This window comes from Bos indicus, chromosome 22, assembly GCF_029378745.1.
Source record: "Bos indicus isolate NIAB-ARS_2022 breed Sahiwal x Tharparkar chromosome 22, NIAB-ARS_B.indTharparkar_mat_pri_1.0, whole genome shotgun sequence".
Classification (NCBI taxonomy): domain Eukaryota; kingdom Metazoa; phylum Chordata; class Mammalia; order Artiodactyla; family Bovidae; genus Bos; species Bos indicus.
The window spans coordinates 10,720,768-10,732,993 of record NC_091781.1 but is presented as its reverse complement, the minus strand read 5'-3'; the positions used below and the strand labels follow the sequence as shown (position 1 = coordinate 10,732,993).

The window sequence follows — 12,226 nt, the reverse complement described above, 5'->3', positions numbered from 1 at the left end:
TCACTCTAACAGATTAACTATGCTTTGACCTTTCAAGTTTTTACAGATCTATCCAGATTTTCACATACTCCTTACATTAATCATGTGAATTTATCTATCAAATATTTTGAAAACTTCAGGATGACCTTGAAAAATCTTAGGCTAAAGCTAAGTAAATTTAATTAAATTGAAAATATGATTCTGTAATAAATGTGTTCCTCTAGTTGCTGATGCTTTCCAGTAACAGTGACAATTGCCAAGAACAGAAATTAGTGCAGGGTGACAATGACTTTCCAAAGATATGGATGCACAGCTACTACTGCAGAAATGCACCAAGCACCTACAAATATATGATTGTTAAATAAACAACCTATATTAAAATCTAATCCCATTTAAAATAATCAAGTTTTCCATCAGGTATTCATTCAGTGCCAAAATGTGTACTTACTATTTGCCTAAAATGGCACTCTTAAATTCTACTTTAGTTCCTAATTTTTTGCCTGAGAAACATGGAATTTTCTTTGTAAAGCTTATACTAAGTACCCATGATAAGGAAAAAAAACAGCCCTTACCCCAGTCCTGTTCATACAAGGCTTGGGAAAGGCACCATGATTCACTTATTGGCATGTGTGGATGCACAAAAATAAGATGTTTCGTGAGACTTAAGACTCCAAGAAAACTCTGTGACAAATTATCAGCAACTAACAAAACACTTAAATACACATGTGATTTTTGTTTGTTATATAAATATGCATAAATCTTACACATTGTTTAAAAAGAAACTATTTTAAAGGGTTCTTCAAATAAATATGTTCCACTGAATGCCTTTGGCATTATCAGGCCTATCCTATACAAATGAAGGAAAAAAAAAAAACACAACTTATTTCCTGAACACACACAACATGACAATAAAAAAGCAGACAATGTTATGAGTTAATCTACATTTTAAAGTGCAGCCAATCATATAAAACACAGAACTTCAGCAAAAACAGGGTACATGAAAAGGAAACAGGGTTTATGAAAGTTAATTCACTCTGGAAACTTTCCTAATCCAAGCAGAATATTTTACTCATTTTGCAGAATTGTAGGCAAAAACAATGGGGGGAAGGTGTTAATACTACGATGCGGGTTTTCTTTTATAATGGCTATATTTAAATAACTTAAAAATAACTAACAAAAAAGAGTAGAAATTTATGGGTCAGACTTTATCCTGAGAAAAAATTCAAAGATGGAATAAGCTATATTATAAAGTTGTTATAGTATTATTCATAATAATGAAAATAGAAAATAATCTAAGTGCTGATCAACAGGGAGATGGTTAACGATGTACATGCATTCTGATAAAGCCATTAAAATATGTTAGTACATTAGCAACATGGAAAAGTTCTCCTAATATAATGCTAAATAAAGAAAAGGGAGCATACAAAATTATATGGACAATTATGATTACAACTATATAAAATAAGGATTATGGAAAGACTAAATCGAAGTGTATTGCAACAACAGTGATGTGCTTTCATTTTCTCTATTTCCCAATTTGTTTTTTGTAATATACTACATTAATGATTAGCCAGCTACTCTACCTCCTATTTCAGTTAAAAACATACGCACATACAAAATAGCCAAGACTTAGTGTGAACTTAACATTCTCTACAGGTGCTGAACTGAAGAGATAATATTCTAGACAATTAGTAGTAATACCCAGCACGTGAAAAAACACCATTACATATTTAAGCTGAGAATTCTCCAAATTTAAAATCTGGTTACTTGATGATATGACCATCTATTTTAAAATAACACCTAGAAAGGAATACTATCAACAGTGTTGTACAATGCTTGTAACAAAAATATTTCTTTTTTGGCTTTCTTTATCCACTGAAATAAGTAATTTTAACACCACAAAAGTGCTACAGTACTGGGCTTCAGAAAACACGCCCAGCAGTTCCACTGTAGGGCTGAACCGAGTAAGTACTACAGGCTGATACAACATCAAGCAGGCGTGTTACCATGCACCCACAGTCTAAGTATTTTATGATAGTATTATTCTTTTTAAAATCAGAGACACTCAGATTTCCTTTGTCCTCCAACGTATGAGAAGCATCACAGTTCGTCGAGAAAAACTGTGAGAAGCAGTGCAATAGACTGTTTTCTAAGAAAAGTAGTGAGGAATGTATTTGAGCTGATTTGACCTCCAGAATAAGTGTGCCCCCAAAATTAGTTATTTGTCTGCAAATACCCACATGTCAAGAACTGCTAAATATATAAATTAATTTTTTACAAAAAAAATGCATTAGAAAAAAAAATGCATTAGAAGAGTTCAGATTCTTTGATAATTATTTTATCTACACATTTACTTCTAAAAATCTTAACCATTTGTTTAGCCTTTGAATTTTAAATCTAAGAGAAAGACAAACATTTAACAGAGAAACTAAATTCTCCAAGTGCCAGATGATATTCATATGCTACTACAGAAACTCTACTTCCTTTACAAAGACATTTTCTTACTTTTAGTACTAAATTTGGACTTTTCTGTTAATTGGAATAATCACTTATAGGTGAACCAAGAACCATATTATATTTGAACAATTCTGTTCAGACTAAACTAAAACCATTAGATGAAATTCAGTTGATGCACAAAACCAAGTTTCATTATAGATTTTAAAGGACAACATCCTCATATGGAATCAGTATGCTACAATTTTCTATCATAAGCCCAATAATTATGACTACAAATATAATTTCAAAAATATCTATAAAAGCACTCGTTGTTATCCAAAGACTTTCCAAAGTAAGTATTTCTATTAAATAACTATAAATGTTAATTCTCTAAGTATTTATTAATTTTAAATACTTTGACAGTACTATAAACAGATAAGTTTTTAAACTTATAGGCTATGAAATATTTATAAACAGTTTTATGAAAATCATATTTAAAGACAAAATACATAAAAGGTACAAACTACCATGTATAAGCACAAGGAATACAGCCAATATTTTGCGTATAAATGGAATACAACATTTAAAATTGTGAATCACTATGTTATATACCTGAAACGTATATATCAACTAAACCTCAACTAAAAAATAAACAAATCAAGACAAAATATACCCGAGTTTCAGAGAAGTAAGAGGAGGAGGACTATACTACAAAACCGTTGACTGCAACAGCAGCCTGGGAAATTGTTATCCTACATATGAATTAACTGTATGTTTCACCTGCCTTTTCATCATTCACCCCAATTTATTTGTTATTCATGGGTTTCTATCCCCTCATCAAGATATACCTCAATTTAAAAAGGAAATGAAACCCTTCACCAGCATCATTTTCTCTCAGCTGGCTACAACAGTCAACAAAAGCAATCCTAAAAATGAAAAGGCTTGACATGAGAAGCTGAGACTTTGCAGTAGGTTCTTCCGTTCACAGAAACCAGTGTTTAACAGCATCTCACAAGTCTCCAACTGCTTCCAGGAAGTTGTTAGAGATTATAACCTGAGAGATTTTTCTACTAATGTTCTCTAAAGGGAAATCTTCTTAGGTTTCAAACAACTTCAAGAAGATATTTTGGAGCACATCTAGTGTGAACCAACTACCCCTCCCATTCAGACCCATTCCTCTCCTTAAACCTTACAATCTGGTTTCTAAAATCATTTCTGAAATTGCATTCTAGGAATTGAATCCTCATGCAAATTAAAAGAAATTTTAAAAAATCTTCATCCCACCTTCTGCATTTTTGGAAATGCCTCCTATATTCCCCAGAAGCCTAAGTTTCCACAATTCCTATGATGTCCCAAGTTAATTTTTTTCTTCTCATTTACTTCTCTTCACCAAATGCAAGATCTCTATGTTAACAGCCCAGACACCGGATGCAAAATGCCCCAGATTCAAATCCTGACTACCCATTTAGTTTCTGTGGGTGAATCTAAGCAAGTTACTTAACTTCTACCTTCTTAAGTTTTCTTGTCTCATTCCTTATTTGTAAAATAAGAATAAAAGTAACACACATGTCATAGAAATTTTAAGGATTAAATACAAATACATACATGAGTGACTACGAGCAAGGCATTCATGACAGAGCCTCGCATAAAGTAACTGCCGGCCATCCGCAGCAGGCGCCACCGCTGCTGCTGCTGCCAGGAAAGCAGTCTTTCAGGGAAATCAGCCTCTTTTGTAAATTGAACCATAGCCTTCAACCTTAGGCTAATGACTCCAGAAAGATGCTCCAATTTCTTATTTCCAAATTTCTACAAGTCAATTCCATTTGGAAAGCTCATAATTGGCTTAAATTCAGAGAATCTAAGCAAACTCATCATTTCACTCCATTCCTCAGTGTCCCCATTTAGACTTCCTTTATTCTGGCGTCATGTGATTCATTCAGTCTTCAAACCTTAAATCGCTGATGTCTTCTTAGACTCCTACTTTTCTTCTGCCCCTTCAAGCTGGCTGGATACCAAATTCTGCAGAATCAACCCCTCCTCTTCTTCCCAGATCCACCATCCTAGACAAGGCGGCCAAAGCTCTCAGTTCCCAAAACCTGGGTTTCTACCTTTGCTCTTAAGTTCAACTTTGTACTTCATTTCTTTTCTACATACAAAACTGGTTTCCATCACATTTATACTTTCCTATTACTGGTTCCTAACATGGAAAACACACCAAAGTCTAAACTCAGCTACTCAGTATCTTTACAGACTTTAACAGTCAGTTCCTTCACATCCAACTTCATTTTCCACTTCAGCAAGAATGATTTCCAGCTGACACACACCACCTGTGGTCACTGTGCCTGCTTATGATCTAGAACCTGAAATGCGTGTTGCCCCCGCCTGTCTGCATAGGCCCACTCTATTCACTGTCTGAGGCCCAACTCAAAACTCCCATCTTCACGAACCTGAAGGTCCCATTCACTTACTCTCACCTCTTTCAAGCACCTCTCCTTTTTTGTCTTGCATTACTCAGTATCATACCCTGCTGAACACTGTGCTGGTCTCAACACTTCACAGCCTAGCATTTGTTGGGTCAGAACATAATGCTGCTATGTACAATGCTGAATTATTCCATCATTCTCTTAAAAAAAGCAAACTGTATCTTATACTTTTTGTTTATCCCAAAGCATCCATAAGGTAGCAGTTATTTAGTATGTACCACACTGTGCCTACCTGGGCTGTTCCAAAATGTACACCTAAATTTTGATAGTCCAAGGCAGTGGTCACCAAACATTTTCCACAAAGAGCCAGATAATAAATACTGTAGGCTTTGCAGGGTTCTAGGCCAAGCATGAGCTGCATTACCAGCACAGGCCATAGTTTACCAAGCCCTGCCTCTTCTAAGGAACAGTCTACTGTATCTTTATAAAGAGGCTCTAGAGTTGAACGTTTTTATCCATATTTAACTAATTTTTCTAAATGTTGGTTAATCAAGCACTTCACCTGACTTCTGAGTTCCAATATAAAACAAGTAACCCCTGATTTCTTACCAGCTCTTTCAGACTTTTCTTTCTGTTCCCGTAACTCCTCTCCCTGGGTAGTCATCTGTTTGATGCGACTGCGAAGTTGGGCGATTTCTTCTTCTTTCATTTCCAGGGTTTCATGCATCTGACGTTTTGTCTCTGCTATTACCATTCCCTAAATAGAAGTGCAGACTCTAAAGCATTTGCATAACAAAACTGCATTATTAAGAGCACACAACAAACTTACTTTCAAGGGCATAAGAATTATTTCAGTATTTCACAAACTGAAGTCTGTGTCCTGAGTATACACTACACTATGTACTACAGTAACTTCAGTTACCTGGCATATCAGGGTATTTTTAATATAAAAATTGTTTTAATAATAGTTGAAACTGTTAAAAACACATTTTAGTTAAAAGATTTATCATCTTTTCATAAATGCTTACTATAATTTTCCCTGTCTTATTAAACAGTTTACAATAAATCAACAAAATACAGCCTTTTGTACTTGGCTCACAACCAACCGTGATTACTGAACTGTGCTCTAATATGGGGGAAGACCCAAAGGCTGCCAAGAGTATAAGGTCACCGCTGCCATACTGGATGGACCAAGACTGTGGTACAGATCTACCTGGTTTTTCTCTTTCCTCTTGTGACAATCTCTGGTCCCAACACCACTCCTTATTACTGTCAGTGGGGCAATCCCATTCCTCCAATTTGCTAACTGTCTTCCCACTTTCTGGATAATCTACACAAGAAATGAAGGTCGCTGGGGGGAAATATAATCAAACAGTAGATGTTAAATCAGTCATTTGCAACTAACAACAAAAAAAAAAGTGTAGTTCAACTTGTCTCTTGAAAACTAAGACTCTGTGACAGCTAGTTTATGATATTAACCTTACTTCTAGGGTTTGTCAACTCTTGCTTTAGGGTCTGACTCTTCCAGACAGCTAATATTAATGAACAGATTAAAAACCAGGTAAGAGGGGCATTATTACACAAATTTCAGAACAAAATTGTGAGCCTTCAGTTTCCTCAAAAACCAACTCACAGTGGAAAAAAAGAGATAGAGAGAGGAGTGGAACCTATAGATTTAAAAAAGCCTTAAGAGTCACAACATCAAACTGCAATAAAAGAACCTCATTTGGATTCTGCATCACAAAAAAGAGCAAAAGTGTATGAGACAAAAGGGAAAATCTGAAACTGCTGAGATAGTTGACTGTTATCAAGGAATTGCTATTAAATTTTTAGATGTGATTATAATAATGTCATTATATTTTTATAAAAATAAAAATAGTCCTTTATTTTAAAAGACATATTAAAATACTTATAGAAGAAATGATAAAGATTTCTTAGATTTGCTCTAAAACAATCCTAGGATGAGGATACTGGCAGCTGGGAATATACACATGAAACAAAATTAGCCATGAGATGTTAAGCGTTGAAGTTGGGTGATAGATTCACAGGAATTCCTTTTATTAATCTCCGTATTTTCTATAATAATTTTCTCAAAAATTTTTTTAAGCAAAGTCTTTATGAAGTTAATGGAATATAATCTAGTAAAGTGGACAGAATGAAAAGACTGACAATACATTTCAACAGCAGAACAGCTCTGATACTTTCTTAATCATATGGTCACTTAAAATCTGTAGCTCTAAGTACCAAACTAAAGAACATGGTGGATGGTATAGAACTAATTGGAAGCTACTTTGAAAAAAAAAAAAAGGACCCATGAACTTGGCGCTGAAAAACTTTAGTCAAAACTGTTTGTTTGTTTATGAATTTTTTTAGTTGTCTTTGCTGTCATAGCTGAAGCTACTGTCCCAACTCTAAACTGCCAATCTCACCTATACACTGTAAAGTTTATTTTCAGAAATTTTTATTTATGCTAATGTATATATTACCACTGCTGTACTTTTTGGGCAATCTGTTTCCATTATATTCGAAAGACAATACTTACATCATTCACATTTAGTAATGCCTTAACTGTAACTAATTTAACTTTTCTCTAAAAAGTAGTTATGTACTATAAACAAATTTCTTTTGCAACAGCATTCTAACCTAGAAATCAAAATGCTGACTGGATCAAGAAATCACAGATTCAGCTTCACATGATACAAAACTAATAGTTATATAAATCTAGAAATGAAAACAAAGAGGTTTTTTCATGGAAGCAGGCATAATAATTTTGGAAAGCAGAAGTCTGAATGCTTCCAATTGCTTCCAAAAATGAACTGGGGCGGGGGGCCTTCAACAAATTTTAGTATCGTAAGTTTTGTTGTTTTACCTTATCTTGTTCAAGCTGTTCAATTAAGTTCTTTGCATCACGCAACTGAGTGATAAGTTTAGTCTTCTCAGCCATATGAAGCTCCTAAAAAAATTTTAAAAATTCATTTCCATCTCTAATAAAGTTTCTTCTTATATGCGAACTCTAAACATTTTATCTAAATTTGAATACTCCTACAAGTCTAGTAGGAGAAAAGAACACAGGATGTGTCAAAAGGACGGTAAACGGTAGACTCCCAGGGCACTAGGGGGCCCTCTCCACGCTGTCTACGGAGGAAGGGGCAGGCCTTCCAGAGGAGGTGCAGGCCGCGCTGGGGCCTGTGGATCTACCGTCACTGGGCTACGGTAAGCCACACTCATTCGCTCTTTACCTTCATCTTTTCTAGTTCTTGAAGTCTTTCATCCAGTTGCTCCTGCAGGGCTTCTTTCTCACTAGTTAACTGCGCACACTGTTCCTTATGTGACCGAATGGTCTCCTTGCAGCGCTGCAGCAGGTTCTCCTGACGCTTAACTCTCTGCTGAAGTGCTTCCACTGCTTTAGCAGAAGCTCCATCTCCCACTGTCAACAGTAAAGCAGCATAAACAGGGGCTGTCAGTAAAGAACCTGAGGACTCCCCTGGATTCTGTTAGTGCACAGGAATGTATGGTCATCCCAACGCTTTGCTATACTCTGAGCCACTCAGAGAAGAGAGGGATGCCCTTGCCAACTTCTACTTTGCAGCTGTTTGTGTGATCTGTAGCTGAAGGAGCTGAGCAGTACATTCACCTCTTCCGTGGTTGCACCCCAGCCCAAATGACACACAGCACTCTTGAGTTAACACTAGTTAACTGAATCCACCCTCCTTAAAAGACAGTCTCATGGCCATCCTTCACTCTTTGCCAGTGGCCCCTGTGTCTCAGTGCCTGTAACAAAATGATCTGTAAAGCATTCCTTCCAAAGCATTCTCATCTTGTCCAGAAAGGAGTCCTGGCATGTAAACTTTCTCCACCTCCTTACATTAACGAAACAGGCCAGAGAGTTTTTCAAGAGCCCTTACAGGCTGGCTGCTCAGACAGATGGCTGTTCAGCTCTTTGCTCTGGTGCTGGCTGGACCAAAAGTTTATCATCAATTTCTTTGCAAGGAAGCTAGTAAACAAAAACTGGGAATTTTACTGAATAGATAGCTCAAAGTCTCTAAGACTAGGATGGACTACAACTGGATTTTAAAACAGAATTTAACTATTCTTTCTTTTCAGTTAGAAAGCAAATAATAGGGCAAATACTGGGATCTTTTAAAGTAGAAATATGTAAGCAGTATTACTCAAAAACAAAAGACGACAAATATGACAAAGAGCATATTCCTTAATCTTGAGCAGACCTGACCTTTTATATGAAGTCTAGCTACCACTCTCAATAAAACAGTATAATGTAATGAATTTCAATGACAATGCAAATGTATGCTACTCATGGACTTTCAAGTAGTAAAACACTTACTTACTTTCTCCCAAATAACAATAAATAAAAAGCCCCAAAACCATCAAAACTCTTGCATCTGTTAAAAACAAGACAACAGGTCCAAGATGGAGGGATATGTTAAGCCCCAAGCCACCAAACTGAGACTTAATTACAGTTTTGACCTCTCCCAGAAATGGAATCTTAAGCCAGTTCAGCAGGAATCACCTGGTCAACACTAGAGAGGTCACATGCCTGACACACCCCTGCATCCTCCAAAGGAAAGGGACCTTGTCACAACCAATCCACTCTTTGCTACTCTAACTTCCTTGTTCCACTCTCTTCTGTCTATAAAAGTCTTTCATTCCTTCATTTTGTACAGCTCCCAGGAGCTCTTTTGAATCTGCTAGAGGAGATGCTGCCCAATTCATGAATCACTGAATTATGCCAATAAGATCTTCTAGATGGACTCAGTTAAATTTTGTTTTTAACGCATCTTTCTAGAAATATGAGGGTCAGGGACATTTTACTTCTACCTCAGTCCATGGCTATTAGTTTCCGCCCTAGAATCTCTCAACATCCTCCTCTAGGTTTTAACTTAACCTCCTGACAAGCTGAAGCTTACCTACTGGCTCTACATCACTGTCTGTGTTCTCTTTAGTGACGCCTTCAGCCTCTGGTTCCATTTGAGGCAGTGGTTTTGGTAGATCAGCATTCACTGGGCCATTTCGTAACCGTTGCTTCAGCAAAGAAACCTAAAAACAAAAAGGTTTTCATTAGGGGGAAAAAAAAATTATGGCAGTAGTACTTTCTTTAAAACAGAGAAGGGAAGAGTAAAAGGTATCATTTTTGCTATAATGGAGGGAAAACAATAAAAGTACAAATTTACTCCCAGTGCAACCAATTTTGGTATTTGCTATTTTCAGTGATATCTTAGCCAGAAAACACAATAAATCAAAAATTATCCTTAAAACTCAGTTGAAAAGCAGAGAGTTTTAAAAATAGGCCTTTAAAAAAAAAATCTAGAGCCTATCAGATATTCCATCAAAATCCCTTTATTTTCCTTTATCCAAAAATTCCACACTTTTTTTTTTTTACCTGAGTCTGGAGAACACTGATATACTGATCTTTTTCCTCTAAAGATGCATCAAACTCCTCCTGAAGATGTTTTTTTGCTTGTTGGTCCATTTGAAGCTCCTAAAACATAAAGGATTCACAGGCAGTTTTCAGTATAAAACAAAAAATATGAACCTGAAGTTTTCAAAACTTAAAAACTGATCAACCCAGACTGTATTACTCTTAAGGTATAAGCAACAATAATTAGAGAATAATTAGCATTTAAAACAGTAGTATTTACCTCAACAAATAATTCTGTTCTTTAAACAGTATAAAGATCCAAGAAGAGAAAACATACTTTTAGACCTTAATCATTGCTGAATTAACAATTCTGTAGAAAGGATTTAAAAAATGTTACTTAAGATAAAGGTAAAACTTTATCCTACTTTAAGACATCTTACTGCCTGTGCTATCTTAAACTCACTTGATCTAAAACTGAATGGTTATACAGTAAGTAACTAGATAATCAACAGAGCCTTCCTTTTTCCAATACATGAATTGCCAAAATCAGAAGCTTCCTCAAATGAAAAGGTTGACCTACTGGATCACCAAACAGTGATATTTCAAGTTCTTGACATTACTTAAAACACTGCTTTTCTCAGGTCATTAATAAGCTGCTGCTGCTGCTAAGTCGCTTCAGTCATGTCCGACTCTGTGTGACCCCATAGACAGCAGCCCACCAGGCTCCCCCGTCCCTGGGATTCTCCAGGCAAGAACACTGGAGTGGGTTGCCATTTCCTTCTCCAGTGCATGAAAGTGAAAAGTGAAAGTGAAGTCACTCAGTCGTGTCCAACTCTTAGCGACCCCATGGACTGCAGCTTACCAAGCTCCTCCATCCATGGGATTTTCTAGGCAAGAGTACTGGAGTGGGGTGCCATTGCCTTCTCTGCATTAATAAGCATTCCTAACTAAATCCAATGGTCTTTACCTCTCCACTCAGTCTCTAATAATTACTTCCTTAAGTGAGGTACCTGCTTTCTGCAGGTGCAGAGCTCCTCCCTATAGTCCTGTCTTTTAGAGTTTCCACCATGTCCTTCATTGATTCTATCGGCAGCTATCCCTCTGGGCTCAGTTTCAAGTCCTCAGGGCTTCTCCCTGACACGTGCTCCATTAGAATGCTGGAGATTAACACCTGGAACACAGTGGATATTCCATCCAAACCCCTCTCTTTTTCTAGGATTTGTACTTTTCTCATTCTCTAAGCTCAAAATAGTCAAAGTCATATTTTATTTTTCTTTGCCGATCTCTGCATATAACCAAATTCTTTCGTTACTTTCTCCACAATGTTTAGGTCCTTTTTCCCCATACATAACCATAATCCCAATCTCTAATAATTTTGAAGATTAATTTCCTTCAGTAGGCTTTCAGAGAGAATTCTTACCTCAAGTTTTCATCTGATTTAATCCATCCCTCACACAACTCTAGAAACTTTTCTTCAAACAATATTTTCAAGGACTCATAAGCAACGCCCTCTTCTTGAATCGTTTCAAATTTACTAATTCTCAAAATGCTGAGGTACTAACTGTCCTCTCTTCCCAACACCCACACAGCCTCAAGGTCTCCCAGCACAGGGTCTGCTCCTCTCACTACTGGCCTGACCTTCCCCCACAGCCGGAGTCTCCAAATGCTGGTCTTAAGATCAATACAGGTTTTTCTTAGACCTAAAGATCTTTCATCTAAACAACTGTATCTTATCCTGAGACTATGTCCTTCCTAATTGTTATTAAAAAAAATTTTTCTTTCATGAAATAATGACAATAAAAGAACCTAGTTCCTCATTCCCAATGTCCTCACTTGAAAAAAATAAAAGTAGCCCTATGACAAGTCTCTGGTCCCCCATTTCTGGAAGGAAATGAAAGGTAATTTCTCAGTCCATGAAATCCCAAAGTCTGGAAAGCCACTGTCCCCCACGAACCTGCACAGGACAATTCTTTAGTATGGAACAGCTGTGCATCTCCTTAATAGCAATGCA

At 36.5% G+C, this 12,226-nt stretch overlaps 1 protein-coding gene across 8 annotated transcripts in view; it reads right to left on the bottom strand.

Annotated features, from left to right (window-relative positions):
• Positions 1-12,226, bottom strand: part of GOLGA4 (golgin A4) — a 110,091-nt gene that overhangs the window by 48,872 nt on the left and 48,993 nt on the right. For 7 of the 8 annotated variants that reach the window (XM_070777080.1, XM_070777081.1, XM_070777083.1 and 4 more), the window contains 5 exons: positions 10,237-10,335; positions 9,764-9,893; positions 8,078-8,265; positions 7,708-7,791; positions 5,448-5,595 (listed from right to left, as the gene is read on the bottom strand). In XM_070777080.1, coding sequence (XP_070633181.1) covers positions 5,448-5,595; positions 7,708-7,791; positions 8,078-8,265; positions 9,764-9,893; positions 10,237-10,335 — 649 coding nt within the window. The remainder of the gene's footprint in view (positions 1-5,447; positions 5,596-7,707; positions 7,792-8,077; positions 8,266-9,763; positions 9,894-10,236; positions 10,336-12,226) is intronic. The other variant, XM_070777082.1, reaches the window with a different exon arrangement.